At 38.9% G+C, this 16,474-nt stretch overlaps 2 protein-coding genes across 4 annotated transcripts; one reads left to right on the forward strand and one right to left on the reverse strand.

Moving 5' to 3' along the window:
- The first annotated feature begins 232 nt into the window (after positions 1-232).
- On the forward strand, positions 233-1,962 carry phf5a (PHD finger protein 5A). The gene is made up of 4 exons (XM_015007400.2): positions 233-370; positions 679-702; positions 1,522-1,688; positions 1,780-1,962. The coding sequence occupies exons 1-4, from the start codon at positions 319-321 to the stop codon at positions 1,867-1,869; spliced, it is 333 nt and encodes a 110-aa protein (XP_014862886.1). The 5' UTR covers positions 233-318; the 3' UTR covers positions 1,870-1,962.
- A 1,083-nt stretch (positions 1,963-3,045) lies between these two features.
- tefa (TEF transcription factor, PAR bZIP family member a) lies at positions 3,046-15,662 on the reverse strand. Of its 3 annotated transcripts, none has more exons than XM_015007407.2 (5): positions 15,431-15,661; positions 8,391-8,747; positions 7,275-7,495; positions 6,068-6,279; positions 3,046-4,939 (listed from the first exon to the last, which is right to left on the reverse strand). In XM_015007407.2, exons 1-5 carry the CDS (start codon positions 15,504-15,506, stop codon positions 4,918-4,920), a joined length of 888 nt encoding a protein of 295 aa, XP_014862893.1. In that variant the 5' UTR covers positions 15,507-15,661; the 3' UTR covers positions 3,046-4,917. The 3 variants fall into 3 exon arrangements, with proteins under 3 accessions (XP_014862893.1, XP_014862892.1, XP_087872490.1); XM_015007406.2 differs by lacking the exon at positions 15,431-15,661 and adding an exon at positions 10,571-10,925; XM_088016364.1 differs by lacking the exon at positions 3,046-4,939 and having other exon boundaries at positions 5,555-6,279; positions 15,431-15,662.
- Positions 15,663-16,474: the final 812 nt, after the last annotated feature.

A 16,474-nucleotide genomic window follows, 5' to 3' on the forward strand; every position in this document is an offset into this window, starting at 1 on the left:
GGAATGCTGTAGGTCAACAAATATATTTAATTTATCATTGTGTCCGCTTTTTATTTCATGCATTTATTGCAGAAGCCTGGTATTTTTGTGGATATTTCTCTTACTTAACATCCATTTACGTGACTATTTAACTTCTTGTGTCATGTTATTATTTGGACAAATACTGATACACTGATTTAATTTCTAGCAATGATTTCCAAAGTTGTATTTCCTTATTGGAGCCGCGAGGTGGCGGTAATGTGTTAACAGAAACTCAGGACTCGGGTGAAAGGTTGTAGTTGAAACACACTAGCACCACTCGGTGTAAGTTAGCCTAAAATGGCCAAGCATCATCCAGATTTGATTTTTTGTCGAAAACAAGCCGGTGTCGGTAGGTCTGACTTAGTTCGTTTATAAATAACATACCAAGCAGTTCTACATCACCAGAGGTCTATCTCTATTACACTCTTACACTAGATAGCATTAGCTGCTAAGCTAATTGTTGGAGCATGGATTTCAATGAAAATGTTAGCTGTGATGTTAGCCTTTACGTTTCTTCGTGCATGTTTGCGCCCCTTACACACTATCAGTTACTTTTATTATGGTTTGTTTATCGAGCAAAAATAATCCAATTATGAAATGTGAGTTTTAATACATTTTATAGTTTGACTGACTAACCTCTTTGTTTCAATTCCGCAGCTATCGGGAGACTTTGCGAGAAATGTAAGTGTTGTCATCTACATTTAGCTAACACACCAACAACCCTGTTTCAGGAATTGTAGCGAACATCTACTGTAGCTGGTTTTATTGCAGCACTACTTTGGTTTCTTAGTTAAATGTACAGATTAAATATGGAGTCACCTGTAAGTTACTGTTTAGCAGAATCATTTTGTTGGAGGGGAAACATAAGACCAGATTCAGATGAAGTGTGTTGAGTTAGTTATATTTACCTAATAAAACAAAGGCCAAAAAACTCATTCACTGTTCAACATTGTAGCTTTGTAAACTATATATATCTTTTAAAAAATAATATAATGTAGTTATAGAATGACATGTATATTAAAAAAAAACTAATTTTGTGTGTTCTCCAACTACAATTTAAAAACTGACAAAAATTTGACCTGCCAGCACAGGTGGTTGAAACACATGGAGACATTTTGTTTGTAATTAGAGCAGAATTACAACAAACCAATTAAACTTTCATATTGGAATATATTTGATCCAATACAAAGCATTTACCTTTTAATAACCATTCTTTTTGCATTCTCCTTAATTTCATAGTATTTATTTGATGTCTTTTACTCAAAAGCAGTCTTGCCACGACCACTGTAGAAATATCTTCCTTAAAATGACCATGAATGTCAAATTCATACCTTACGTTTTACTTTTGGGCCTAACTGGAGTGAGAATTTTGAGAAAAATTGCCATTCTGACACAAGAAACGTCTAGGAACAACATGAAGTTTAAACTACAGTTAAAAGTTCCCCTTTCTGTCCCTTCCCTGGCCCTCAGTTCTTCACCTGGCTCCCTCTTTTCTTCCAGGTGATGGAAAGTGTGTGATCTGTGACTCTTACGTGAGGCCGTGCACGCTGGTGCGTATTTGTGACGAGTGTAACTACGGCTCCTACCAGGGCCGCTGCGTGATCTGCGGAGGGCCTGGTGTGTCTGACGCTTACTACTGCAAAGAGTGCACCATCCAGGAGAAAGACGTGAGTCTCATCTGCTGTGATTTCTGTCTACTGTGTGCTTCTCCAAACACTTCCTAAACTTTTTTTAAAATTTTTTTGATTCTGTGTGCAGAGAGATGGATGTCCTAAGATTGTGAACTTGGGCAGCTCTAAAACAGATCTGTTTTATGAAAGGAAGAAGTACGGCTTCAAGAAGAGGTGAAGAAACCGAAGTCTGGGCTTTTAGTTTGGCAGTTTTTCTAAAGCATCCACAAAAAGAAACATTGTTTTTCCTAAATAAAGCTTTTCTTTTATATTTCTCTGCATTTTATTTATTTTTGCTCGAGTCTTTGTGCTTGTAGAAGTCCCAAAGAAGGACTGATTTTCAGACTGTTGAATACTTTCTTCAACATGCTATATGTTTAAAATCTTGACAGAAACATGAGTTATTTCAAAACCACAGGATTAATATATACAGACCTGTATATATTACAGGGAAAGACCTGTCCAGGGTGTACCCCACCTCTCACCCAGAACGTTAGCTGAAGATGGGCACCAGCACCCCTCCTGACCCCACTAGGGACAAGGGTGTTAGAAAATGGATGGATGGGAAAGATGTATATCTGAATATTGGTTATCAGCAAAAATAAAATTGGATACCTATCTACTCAAATTGTCACATTGGCACATCCCTAATAAAGACATATTAATAGTAGTGGCTTTAAATTACATTGGTGAGATTGTACAAAGATTGTAATAATTTATTGGCAATCCTGCTAAAGATATGGTAAAAAAAATTAGTCTGTTAATATAGTAACATTATTTCATGCTGGAAAATCAGTGCTACTTCTCTAGAAGTAATCTTAGAAGCTTTACCTTCCTTGTGTTACAATTCCAGTTTTAAACATTTCAGGTCAGATGAATTCATATGAATAATATGAGTAAAACTAGAATACTCTGGAACACAAACCATCTTCTGGAGTTGAGCCATTTGACATAGGATTTTTTCCTTCATAAATAAAATGTACCTAATTTTAAAGCTGGTTATTATATGAGTGAATAAAAAATAATTTAACTGAATCTACACACTACTTTTAAATAATAAAACGTAATGTCTAAAATGGGAGTTGAAAGTAGAAAGTTTTCAGAATGTATATAAATATTTTTGTATCTCAAATAAAAGGTTTGATTTTAAAATAAAATCATTTTCACATGGTTTAAAAAAAATAGCAAAAAATCTCCCCAAACAAACTTTTTACAGATTTTCACAAAGAGGTGCTCCAACCTGTAGAGGGCGGTGTAGATTTTGTTTTCTTTACTTCAGCGCAAAATCATTCTGAAGATTTTTTTTCATCTGTTAGTTAGAATGGGAGAAAGAAAAACAAAAAAAACTCCAAACCTGTGTCAACAAGGCTTTAATTTTTCATACAATATATACAAGATGGCGTCACTCGAAATGCCATATGTTTAAAAAAGAAGAAAGAAAAGAAGTAACCAGCAAGTTAAGAATTTGACCTGTTATAAAGAAAAGGCAGATTCGGCCTCCATTACAGCACAAGGCAATCAAAAAAAAAAAAAAAAAAGCCAAACACTTATTTTTTTACCCACAAAAACCTGATTTGTAAAATATACTTCATTACATGACTGAAAATAATGAAACCTTTAGTTGAATAAATCTAGAATATTCCCCCAGTAATGACTTGTACGTCATAAACGTACAAATGCTGTTACATTTTTTTAAGTTATTATATTCCTCACATTTCAAACCCCTCTTCAAATTAAAAGGACATAGTATTGAACTTATCTGATCAAACCAGTAAAGAATGGAAGCACAAGAGCTAAATAAGAAAAGCTCCTTTCCCTTTTATTGTCAGAGCTGGAAAGTTAGATAACCTGAGGGTAGGTCAGAACTGGGACTGTAAACTGGGAGACTGCAAGCTGCATTGAAATGGCTTTAGACAAAGAAGAGCCTTTAGATTAAGAGATTCTTTATCTGTGGAAAAGAGGCCCCATCACAGAATGTATCAGAGAACACCAGTGATACAGAACGGACGCTTTTAGCTTACATGCTGCAGTAAAAATACATTTGGAAATAGTTAGCTTGATGTATGATCTTATGTTGCCGTGTGTTAGAGGTATTTTGCTCTAACTTGTATGAAACAACTGTAAATATGAACATTAAAATATCTGCAATATGATACATACATATGGTTTTATTTCCCTAAAAGGGCTTCATATTTTTTCTGAGCCTTCCCCCAGTCCTAAGAGGCATTGAATGGATCTCATGTGAGCTTTTTACGGTCCCGGCGGGTTTGCAGTTACACTGTCCCCACATGCACTTTTATCTGATTCTCTTTTGTTTGTTTTCCTCGTGGTTTTGGGAACTGATGGAACACCCCCCTTCGCTTCCCCACTGTCCGACCGTGACATCTGCTGCACTCTTCCTAAGCTAAGTCGAGCGGAGACTGCGGGAGGATTAAACCTGCCAGCTACGCTTACAGAGCCAACACAACATCTGAGGCTGACTAAAATGGACGAGTTGAAGCAGCAGACATCCTGTAGGGATGAAAGCAGGAGTCCAGTCTGGTGAGAAAGTGCTAGACGGACAGGCGACAGACATCAAAGCAAAGTTAGAAAGCAGTTCGCCTCTGGAGTGATAATGAAAACATAAAAAGAAGTGAGCACAGCTAGGTTCTGGTTTTTCTTGTCTTTTTTTTTTTTTGCCATGTCACTGAAATCCCCTGAAGAAGCTCAAGTTACTGGAAGTGTCACAGTCAGACATTCTAGTGGGCAAAGACAGGCCCAGCTCTTCAGAGCAATCTGGTATGAGAGAAGTATGAAAAATAAAACTGCAAACCAAATGACCTGATCTAATCTAAAACCACGGCATGGACTGCCTAAACATCACCGGACAAGACTTAAAAACTCGGGAGTTCTTCTAAAACAACTCATGGATATGATCTCTTTCAGGCTACAGGTGTACAAAACAGAAAGTGCACCAAACAAATAAGGCGTGCTGAAGAAGCACTTGAATATCCACCTACATTCACCTCATTCAGAAAGGTGGTAATACAAAGGATTAAAAAAAACAAACAAAAAAAAAACAACAGATGATATCTTAATATTTTACATCTCTATGGCAATGTCACATCCTGCCTTCACAAGCTCTTCCACTCCGCCTTGACGTCATCAGATCGGTTCTTGCGTACCCCCGCCAACGGTTTGATTTATTTATTCATCAGAGAAAATAAATGAATAAATCAACTGATGTCTACTCGTCATCTGGCGGCGCACTTGAAAGAGAAGAGAACAGGGATGAATGAGCGGGAAAGCAGCAGCAGGTGCCACAACTGAAGCAGAAAGAATACTTTTCTTTGTCCATCAACAGTGAATCTAACAGGAGAATTGGATTTTAATTTACCGCCTCACTCAGAGAACCTCGGTGTGTTTCATCAGCTCTCCTTTTGCCAGACCAACATAAGAAAGCTTATTTCACACATGTACCACTGAGCTGTCACTTCATTTTACTGTCCAATTTCAAGGTGGAAGACATAGTCCAATCATCAGTTTTCACTCACTGTGCCATAATTTAAAAAAAAAAAAAAAAGTCTTGTTTGTGGGGTGCACTGATTGATAGATTTCTGGCCAATCACCAACTTTGGTTGAAACCCAATTTATTTATTTTTTTCCCTTTCTATAACGGCACAGTCAGGTGCTATAAGGTAATAACACATATTCAATATTCCAATCTTATTTTATGGAAAAATATGAAACAATACAAATTTGCTTTGCCAGAAATTCAGCAGTGCTCTCAAATTAAAATGTTGAGAGCATTGTTGTTCAAACTACGAAGTAAACAGAAAAAAAATAAGCTCCTTTAATTTTTTTATTTTTCTCATTTCTACATCTTTTTAGTTCTCTTTCACAGCAAAGCAAAAGGAGACAGCAACTGATTTTCATTTAACATCTGTAGATAAAATCAGCTTGGCATGTAAGAATCGACAGGCCGGTCGATCAATTAGTGCACCCCGACTTATTTTGATAATTCAACAAAAGCAGAGCACTTCAAGCACACCAAGATGACGTTCAGGATATCTGCGAGGCTGGCCTGCAGTCGGCTGCTTGCTAACTGTAGCTCTAAAACAGGACAGTTCATCAGGTCAGGCTGGGTTTGCACCAGTTAACTACAAATCAGAAATGCATCCAGGTCACCCTCTCCACTCTACTGTCACAGACATCCTTCATGTTTAACCCAATAAAAATCGTGAAGAAAATGTCTTTTTTTTTTTTTTAGCAGAACGGATGATTTGCTACCTGCTACTAACAATCGGGACTCTGTGGGACTGAGGTGGGACACTGCGCCATCAACTGTGAATGTGTCCCACTGACACGTTCAAACACGTCTCCTCCTGACCCCTTACATTGGTCCGTATTTGGATTCGTAGCGACCCACGACGTTCTTGTATCGGCCGCACTCCTTCCGCAGCTCGGCCACCTCCTGCCGCAGCGCCGTGTTCTCGCGCTCCAGGAACGCCGCTCGGACAGTGATCTGGTTCTCCTTCAGTCTGCGGGCATCTCGCGAACGTTTGGCGGCCATGTTGTTCTTCTTCCTCCTCTGCCAGTACTTCTCGTCCTGGGAGTAAGAGATGGCAGAGAGCGGATTAGACCCCGAGTCCAGGGGCGTTATCGGAATACATCCGTTTGAATCTGATTCTGCCTTAAAGCAAGATGGCAGACAGCCAGTCTCCTTTTTGTTTACAAGCAGAGCTCTGTGTTCTGGGGCGAGCCTGGAGACCGAGACCGGAAATGTCAATTTCAGGAAACCGCTGAGTCACTGTGAGTTGCAAGAAGCACTGCTGCAGTCTATTCATTCAAAAGCACTTCAGCAATAACAACAGCTTTCTCTTAATTAATCATTTTAACACAGAGGCCAAAATTTAACTCAGTGAGCTGTTGAAATTTGTTGGAGAAAATAATATTCCTCCTTCACATCTCAGAAAATCAAAGCCACACTCATCTTTTTTTTCCCTTTCACATCTTTTTCTAAGAGGTAGTTTTATCACTAAAAACCATGTTTTTAGTATAGTTTCTAATTATCCACTATAAAAGACATTAAGCTAAGAAATTTACACAAAAACCAAATCTTTCAAATATGTTTCACAATAAAAGCTGTTCAAATCAGAGTTCAGTTTGTAGTTTTTATTATAATAAGGAAAGCGTGACTACAGAGTAATAAGTGACAGCTATTTAATCCAATCCTCAGTGACAAAAATGGTTAAATGATTGACAACATTGAAGATTCAAATTTTGCTCAACACCAATTTTTCTTTGTCGGAAAAGTTGCAAAATATAGCAATAAAGTTTCTAAGTTAGCTACAGTGGGGTGACTGTTTAATAGAAGAACATTAATTATTACACCGTCTGCTTTCTAAGAAGACTAGAGAAATCAATACAGAGTTCTGTTTTTACAAATATTCAAGAGAAATCTGAATCCACTACAATCTGCTGCGTTCCAGTCAAACCCACCAGACACTTCTTCTCCTTTAAATAATACAATGCAAAAAACTATTTGTAAAAATCACAAGCACCGACATGCATATTTATGTCGTCCTCTCGGCCACATCTTACCTTCTGTTCTTCAGGGACAAACACCTTCTTGGCCTTTTTGATCATGGGCTGCGGCTTGAGCTCCTCCTCACTGAACTTGTGTTTGCGTGGGTCGAACAGTTCACCTCCAGGAACGCTCGACAGGACCAGGTCTGTGGGGTCCGGCTCGTAGTTGACCTTCACTTCGATTTCGTCTGGGTCAATGGGCTCCGGAGTCGCCCTTTCCTGCGAGGTGGTCACCTCTAAGCAGACGAGCAAGATGAAAACAGATATCAGACAGCTGCAGGGATAAAATAAAAATAACCTAAACTGACAGATTTTTTTTATACATATATATATATATATATATATATAATTTTAATCCTTCCATGTTACTGTTCCCATTGTGTGCTACACTGGCTTCCATGTGTGCTGTCTGTAGATAGTACTGCAGTAAACTCTACCCTCTTCACTATGCAGCCAAAACCATTTTCACTCCTGGTTTGTTTCAAAGAAGTGTCACACTCAGGTCACAGCATATCATGTTTCTTAGCCATCTATAACCACCAGACCACCTAAATATTAAAGATTTTAATTTTATCATATCTGATGTGTACACAAAAAAACAGAAACCAAAAAATGTCAGAAAAAGCCAAGTTGTTACCAAGTTCCCCTTAAAATACAAAATGGGAGGAAACACAAAATCAACTCATAAATGGTGAAGTACTTGACATAGACTGATGATGTGCATAAGATTTTTTTATATCATTTCTGAATTGCACAATTATTATATAGTGGAGCAATTTTTATGTAAATAAACAATATTAAAAAGATGCAGTTAGGGGAAAAAAAGTTGGTTAATATCAGGATATTAAATAGAAATGATTAGTTTCAGCAAGTAGAAAAGTACAAAAATACTTCAGCTATATTTACACAGAAACGTTGCATTTTTACAGGTGAGACCACTTCTCTGATGAGAAAATACTGAGATATGTTGCTGATCGAAACTTGTCTGAAAATAATCAAATTGTGAATTTGCCCAATACATTTTATTTTTAGAATTTCTGAATCATAATTTGAACAACCAAACTGGGTAAACACCACCTCGGTTTACCGAAAAATGCCATTCCCTGCTTTCTACACAGGTTTCCCACTCACCTGTACTGACGTCGCAGGTAATATCCGAATCACTCTTTGTGATAATCACCACTTCCTCCTCGCACCTGTCCAGCTCCGTTATGGGCAGCAGGGTCATGGGCTTGCTCTTTACTTTCTCAGTTCCGGCCACGCTTACTTCTGGGACTCCCTTTAAAGCGGCATTGTCAGGTGATGTCGGGATGCCATTCTCCATGAGGAATTCTTCCAGGTCCATGTACTCCAGGTGGAAGCTCTCACCGTCGTAGGGAATAGTTTTATCCCAGATAGCAGGGGTCAGCGCAGCCGAAGGCCCCATGTCGCTTCCTCCTCCGGCCAGGTCGGCACTGCCTTCCAGACCCAACTTCTCCTTATCCGTGTCTGAAAGAGGTGGCAGCAGGTTACGGTTGCACTTCTTCATGAAAAACGTGTCTTAAAAAAATAAATAAAGAAGGAAAGAAAACATAGGAAGTTTTTTCCGACATGAAAACAATTCCTGAGCAGATCAGAAATGTGAGAAACAGCCAGGGGAAAGTGAACCGCGGGGTTGTGGCTTTGACAAGAGGAGACGATGCTGAGTCACGGACAGAAGCACTGCCCACTTTTAACATACGTTTAAACCTGCAACAGGAGTTAACATGTCTCTCCTTCAGTGAAACAAACGGGCCACTTCACGTTTGCCTCCAAGGCAAAACAAGAAGTTTGATCACCTACAGGGTGTTCAGATAGAAAAGCACTCAGGTTAACTATTTTTGTTAAATTTGTAACAACTCAAATTTGTGGCGCTAATAATAAAAATTTGGGTTTTGTAAATTGAAAAATACAAAAAACAATTGTTTTTTTTTGTTTTTTTCCATTAAGTGGAGTGGGAGGAGCTATGGGAAGTGCCCTTGGCTGACTTTTTGATGTTTGAACCAATCAGTAGAGGAATGTTAAAACCTGACAGGTGTGTCCACCTTCTTGGTCTGAAGCCATTAAAAACAACTTATCAGTTTAGGCCTGTCAATTAAATCAATTAGTTCCGTGATAAATTAGAACAAGCTCAATAATTTCTATGTGTCTGACTTAGACACATAGAAATTTGGTACAAAAACTTATTATTCAGTTTTTGTACCAAAAACTGAATAATAAAAGTCTTCAGACTGGTGCTTTGGTCTCAATCAGCCCTTTTTGTTGAAGGACAATTTTGTTTACAGACATTTCATAATTTCTTTTATCTGTTGTTCTGTCTTCCAGTTCCCAGTGTCAAAAATTTGTTAGAAATTATTATTTTTGTTGAAAATAGTCTCAAAATAACAAGATTTTTGTTCACTGCAATAACTTCTGGGACAATTTATCGTCCAGCAAAAGTTGTTATTGGCCTATATCAAATAGTCAATAAAAGTTGTTCACTTCAGGACATCCAAAGTGCTAGTGGAGCCCCCTAGGTCATGGCACCCTGGGTAGTGACCTACTCTAAAAATAATATCTGAGTGCAGTGAGTGGCAAACTATTTGGAAAATAGGACGGATAACATAGTCCAAAGCTTTACTGGGACTTTTACATTTTATTAGCTTACAGTATCATCGTGCATCCGGATAGCATCGTCACCCTACCCACGCAAGCCCCTCCCGCCTGAACCCAAATACCCGCTACCAGCCAGTACAGGGCGTCCTAGTTCTTCATCCACCATGCATAAACCAGCAGTATGGTTTATGCATAGCTGTGTTATTGTAGAAAACCTACAATAAGAAAACCTACAATAACGCAATATTTTTGCTAATCTCCAATGTTTTGCCTGAACAGTGTGTCCTCTCTGTCCTCAATCGCTCAGCAGGTGGCATTTAACAAGATGGGAGCGACAAGATTTCGAGGGAAGCTACACTTGCACCAAATGAAGTAGATACAAATCTAGAAGCTAAATTGAATATTTAATGTAGACGCCAAATAAAACGTCAGCATCACCGAAGCTATATTCAAAACACGGGGCGTGTCTAGAAACATCTAGACTGTGAGCTCTGTCAAAGGAGCAGAGAGGCCACTGTTTAAAGGGGCCATCCATATATAGACTATGCTATTGCCGTTATATCTTTCTAAGTCACTCGTATTGGAAAACCCGTTGTAGTAAACGGCGTTCTCGCGCTGTTCCCTCCGTTTTTAATGGGTTGAGAAGTAATTTTTTACAGGTCCACACTCTCTCTGCTCCACCAATGTTTTCCTCTTACCGTCGTCCCCATCCAGTATATTCGGTGGAGGCATTTCCATTATTTTCTTCAGAACCACCGGGAACGAGCTTGGAGGCTCTCCGGCTGTTTCCAGCTTTATGTGAATGGGCTCCACCGACATGTTTCCCTCTTCCCTTGTTGTTGTTGTTGTTCACGGCGAAAGAAGCAGTCACCGCTGTTTTCCACTAAACCCTGAGTTGAGCGTCTGGGATATTATTTATTCAGCCGAGACATAAGACGGCTTATTACCCCGAAAACACACTGAAAAGTTGCCCGAACAAAGAATCGCAATAAGTTCGCTTCTCTAAACCCACTTCCTCTGAAAAAAAATGGTATTCAAGGTTTTGGTGTACGGGGGAAACCACGCCTTCTTATTAACATGTCTGCTCTGCATCGCTTCGATTGGCGTACTGGACCACAACTCATTATTATTAATTGCATTGCAATAGTAGGCGGAGCTCTGGGGTAGTAGCCGCACTCTTATTGGTTAACCGTGTTACATGTTTCACGGAGTTGTGAAAAAAACCTAAAAAGATCTGTAAAGAACGTATTCATTTTTAGTCAAAACACCAGTAATTATACCCATTTAACCAGCTTTGTGACTTATTTCTGTCAAACGCACCAACTTATAAGTTTTAGTGTAACTTTTGCTTAGGAATGGCCTGTATGATATGTCAGTTGCTTAAGTTGCTCAAATTAACCCAATTCCCAAACTGACAGCAAAAGTGTAAACTAGAAACACTGACGAGATGTAAACAAATTCATATTGACGAGCCTCTGCTTTTGTGTTGCAGCGCCGCTCACGTGGGGACACACGTGCTGCTTGCCGCGCTTACATATCTGCTGGCTCCATCCAGTCCTGCGGCTCTGTATCTGTGTCTCTCACATACAAGGGTGTCCAAAAAGGGCGGCCGCGGTGGAGAACTCGTAATTATGCATGCCTGTCTGACACCTTCAGGTGTCAATTTCTCCTGCAGCCTAGCTGAGCAGACACACCAAGGGCAAAGAATCTGTACGTCTTGTCCAGAAGACATAGCAAGACAGAATTAGCATGACCAGGTTAGTCATGGGTAAAAGAGGGATTGTGATCATAATGTACATAATGTACATTCAAACACTTGTACCCATGCGGTTGCATATCTTGCCAAGGAAACCACTGCAAACTGCATATCCTGTTGTCAAACAGAACTTGTCTGACAACATGAGGTACGCAAAAATACCTCAAAAAAACAACACACCCTGCTCCGAAATTAAAAAATGAAATGAAGGAAAGATTAGATCCATCGGTATGGAAAAGGGTTTTAGGCATTGATGATTAAAGCAAATATCAGATTCACCACTGTTCCGGGGCCAATGAAACTCACCCTAAAATGTCTTGATGACTCATGAAGGTTGACGAAAAACCAAAAACTAAAGCTTTGCAGATCTCTCTTGGCTCAGATTAAAAAAAGGCCACTATCTCTCTGACATCAAACACTTAATGGCAGTTGTTGCCGCCAGAGGTGAAACAACCAGTTTTTTGGCATAGGGTGCATTTACTTTTTCACATAGCATCAGATTGTTCACTAGGACTTTTCCCTTAAATAAAATGATGGTTTAAAAAAATTTATTTAGCGTCTTTGTCCAAAATAAAAGTGTTTGATGGTCTAAAAAACATCAACAGAAAAAAAAAGAAGAAATCTGTAAAGCAGTTGATACTTTTTCACAACACTGTAGCAGGCAGGAGTTATTTGTCTGTAGCAGACAGTATGTACAAACTGTATGGTTTGTACAGTTTGTACATGCTGTACGGTTTGTATATATTTGGCCAGCATTGTGAGTAACTACAACAAGCACGCAACCCTAGAGCTATAAAAGATTTTTATGGCGGTAGTAGAAGAGGCCCCAGCTATTCTTTATGTAAAAAGGAAACACGTATGACTTCTTTTAGGTACTGTTTGTGCTAACAAACTGTTGAAGTCATGAGTTTGCTCAAGGTCATGCACTATATGTCATAACCTATAGTGCATGAAGCATGTCTCAATCACATATCTCAAGTGATTGAGATATGCTTCATGTCCTGATGCTTATCTAAAAGCAGTTCCAGTGGTGCCAGTCTTGATCATGAGACTTTGAATTTTGAGGCGACTTCTTCATCGCAATTCAGAACATTACTTCTCACTTCCTGGTAATTTTTGTCTTTCTCGCTAGAATTTCCAATTTAGTTTCACTATTGTGGTCAGCTTGAGGCATCCTACGACACAACAACGGCTTCAAAAGTGGAATTTAGCATTGATTTGTTACGGCTAAGCTCCTTACAAAAAGGCATCATGGGATACAGTGAAAGAAAGAACAAACTGGTGGCTAAGATGGGACATAAAATTAAGCCTATAGAAGGTTGTTTGCCTTTTTTTTTTTTTTTTTTACATCTCCTACATTTTCTCTTGCTTATTTTTTTTGTACTAAAGTAAGAAATAAACATAAGTCATACAGGATATATTGTGTGGCCTTTCCCATGAACCATTTTGGGAAATCTGCTAAAAACATTTTTTGCGTGAGTGTGTTTCTTCTCCCACACTATTTATCGTCACAGTGTCAGTCTGGACTAATTGTTGACTGGAAAAATGTCTTCAGCCTTTGATTATGGCAAATAAGACCTAATTAGACAAATGGAATCAAGGAACAGCTGCAAACAGAGAACACCCACTTCTATCTGAGACAACATTATTGTGTTATATCCTGTTCTAGAATAGCAGACAGTGGCCACCCTTGCTCAAGGAGGTTTACATTTAACTATTCCTGCTACGACTGAGGTTATTTTAGAAAGTTTTAGAGAAATTATTAAATTCTTGACTTATAGAAGATAATGAGTGTCCTGCCAGGGAGGAGAAGCTGCTTAAGCAACTGATGTGAAACAAGCTGACTGCGTGAGCACGCACAGAATGGGGTGTGCACTTTTTTTTCTGGTTAGGAAAAACGTACAACTGGTAACAGGAGAGGTTATTTACAGCTTTAAGCAAAACACAAAGTGGAGCTGCAAAAAATAAGAAAAACTTGCGACTGTAACATTAGTGAACACTGCTATGACGGCTCCAAGTCGTACAATTCAATTACAACATTGCCCACAGTTACTGCGTTTCCATTACGAATGTGTGCAAAGCTTTTTCGATATTTTAATGTTGAAAAAACTAATTTCACAAGTGCGGTGTTTCCATGAAGCAGACGTGATTTTAATTTGCATAAAAATCAGACGCGAATAAGTTTGTTAATCCAATAAGTCGTTTAAAATTACAAACGTGAGGTATAGCTCAACCATGGCACTAGCGCTCGTCATCAACCATCAGAAGAGGCTGAAAGCTAACCTCCATCTGTCCAGTTGACAAATCGATCAGTCTGCTGCTCAACATTTACTTGGTTTGGTGAATTCCTGAACTGAAACCAGAAATAGTATCCAAAGTAGCAAGTAGGGATGCAAGTTTATTGATTAATGAATTAATCTAAAGTTGATTGATCTTAAGCCGCCAGTTTAAAAAACAAACAAAAAAACAACAACTGAGTTTTCTCTTACAAAAAGAGGCTCAGCCATCTTTGGATAACTTAAAGGGTAACATTTTTCATAATATGCTAGATTAGAAAAAAAAAAACACCCTGAAACTTAAGGAGTATGTCGAGTTATTATATTTCAAACCAGAGCCTCATAAAGTGTTTGGACCACTTCTCTTTCCCATTCTGGTATAGCCCTGCCATCTTTGTTTCTGTATCAACTGGCTCTGCTTAATGATGACCAGCGGTGCCTTCATCTGGATGGCAGCCAAACAACAGCTGTAAAAGAAGGTGTAAGCTGACATTATTTAATTTTTAAATGCAGCTGATTTTAATCTAATAAACAACTAAACAACAATTAATTGAAAGTTCATTAATTGTTGGCATCAATAGTAGTGAGACTACCAACATTAGTCAGCTAGTAAAAAATAGTTGGCTACCATGGAAACCAAACACTGGTACAGTTATGCCCCACCACTGCTTCAGTGAAGTTGACTCTTCATTGATCTTCATCGGGGATCAATGAAGAGTCAACTTCATTGTTATCCTTCAGGCAAGATACTGCAATTTAAAATCAACGTGTATTACTAACATGTATAACATTATTGTGAGGTTTCAAGCAGAAAGAAAACAGAATGGTAATATAATTTAATCATAAACTTTCAAGGCTTCCACTCCCTTTTCCACACATTGACTCAGCAGAAATGTATCGGGCTCCACAATCACACGACACTTCAAAGAGACTTAAAACAGATATCACTGATGTCCGCTCATCCAAAGTAAACCTCTTACCAGTTTATCCCTCTCCTTTCTTTTCAGAAGGGGGCGTGGTCCTGTGCTTTCATACAGACGTGAATGTACCTACATTAAGTAAGTCTAAAAAATTGTATTTATCACAGCAAATCAATTTTGGCCACCAAACTGACAGCATTAAATGGAGGCAAATGTAACTTAATAGTGATTAAATGAATCCCATGCACTGAAACACCCTCCTCCACGAGAATTGCACATTCGCAAAGTATAGTGGCCATGTCCGATTTACAAGTAAAAGCCACTCGATCTCCGTAATAAAAGGATGTGCCACACCTTGGATTGTTCTTGTGAACAAAATCCCCCCCTCTGTGCTGAAACTTCAAACCCTCGGACTCCTGTCTGGAGCCAGGGGGCTCAGATTCCTGCAGCCCAGCTGACACAAAATTACACGACAAACACGCGGTGACCCAGAAATGTTTGCAATTTCTCACTATCCCTCAGATGTGACCCGCATTCCAAGCAGAAACAAACTGAGCAACGTTTTACCTGAGATAAATCATTGCTCAAATGTGCAACTTGACTTACCATTGTCGTCAAAGTTAGGGAGAGTGAACGGGTGGTCAAGGAGAGCCCTGAAAATCTCGGGGATTTCTGTAGTCATGTTTTTTCTCCTTTAAACTGGAATTAAATAAAAATAATAATAAATTAAATGTTTCAGGGTGGCAACTTAAGCTTGTAGGGTATTAAAATGAAAGCGAGGAGACAGCTCAGAGTCCCGCAGCTACACTGACTAAACCGCAATCTGTTGGGATAGTAACTTTAACGGGTGCCTCGCTGTGAACTCTGGACAACAAGTTACTTAACGTAGTCCCGCCTCCGTTTGCCACCGTCAGCCAATCAGCAACGCGCGTTATCAGGGAAATAAACGGAGCGAACACTGACTGGCTCGTGGTGTTGTTCATCACGACTTTAACAGCCAATCACGAGACGCAGTTACATTACTTAAGAGTAAAAAAAAACGTGTAATCTCCAATTGCTGCACATTGTGATATAAATCTTCCTTTGACCTATAAATTAGGCCAGAAGGAGACGTAATACCACCCAAGTGTCCACAGAATTTCTCAATCAGTTTTAAAACAAACTTAAAATTGTACTAGTGAATTCAGCTAAGTGTGACGTTACACTATAAGTGTAGGCCAACGTTACCTGAACTGTAACTTTAAACAAATACGTGGATTTGGTGCAAATTGAGGCAAATAAAATGACCAGATTATCATTTTGTTGATCAAAATGTTAGCACTTGGATTCTGCTGATTAAGACAGTTATAAACGTTTTGGTGTTCACTGTTTTCTGATCGAAAACACACTGCAGGCAATAATTATACCTGTATCTTGCAGAGCAGGTTCAGGCGGGGTCAGTGGACTTAAGCTTACACGTGCAAAAATGTTTGGTAGGATGTTCTACAGACACGTGCGAAAAAGCTCAAACATTTTTCAAACATTTTTTAGCTACTGTATTTGGTGTTAGAGCAGATGTCGTCCTAAACAAGAAAAACTAAATAACATAAAAAATGTACACGCATTTAATTAGTATTTACGTAGAAGAGTTTTTGTGAAGTGGAAGTATAT

Source organism: Poecilia mexicana, unplaced genomic scaffold (genome assembly GCF_051168715.1).
Source record: "Poecilia mexicana isolate PSO_F unplaced genomic scaffold, ASM5116871v1 scaffold_19, whole genome shotgun sequence".
In the NCBI taxonomy this organism is placed as follows: Eukaryota; Metazoa; Chordata; class Actinopteri; order Cyprinodontiformes; family Poeciliidae; genus Poecilia; species Poecilia mexicana.

Excerpts from the sequence above, each read along its gene's own strand:
- phf5a (XM_015007400.2), top strand. The coding sequence starts at position 319 with ATGGCCAAGCATCATCCAGATTTGATTTTTTGTCGAAAACAAGCCGGT. Across the intron at positions 371-678 it reads TCGAAAACAAGCCGGTGTCG|CTATCGGGAGACTTTGCGAG; the intron begins GTAGGTCTGACT and ends TCAATTCCGCAG. Across the intron at positions 703-1,521 it reads CGGGAGACTTTGCGAGAAAT|GTGATGGAAAGTGTGTGATC; the intron begins GTAAGTGTTGTC and ends CTTTTCTTCCAG.
- tefa (XM_015007406.2), bottom strand. The coding sequence starts at position 10,691 with ATGTCGGTGGAGCCCATTCACATAAAGCTGGAAACAGCCGGAGAGCCT. Across the intron at positions 8,748-10,570 it reads TATACTGGATGGGGACGACG|ACACGGATAAGGAGAAGTTG; the intron begins GTAAGAGGAAAA and ends CACCTCTTTCAG. Across the intron at positions 7,496-8,390 it reads TACCTGCGACGTCAGTACAG|AGGTGACCACCTCGCAGGAA; the intron begins GTGAGTGGGAAA and ends TCGTCTGCTTAG.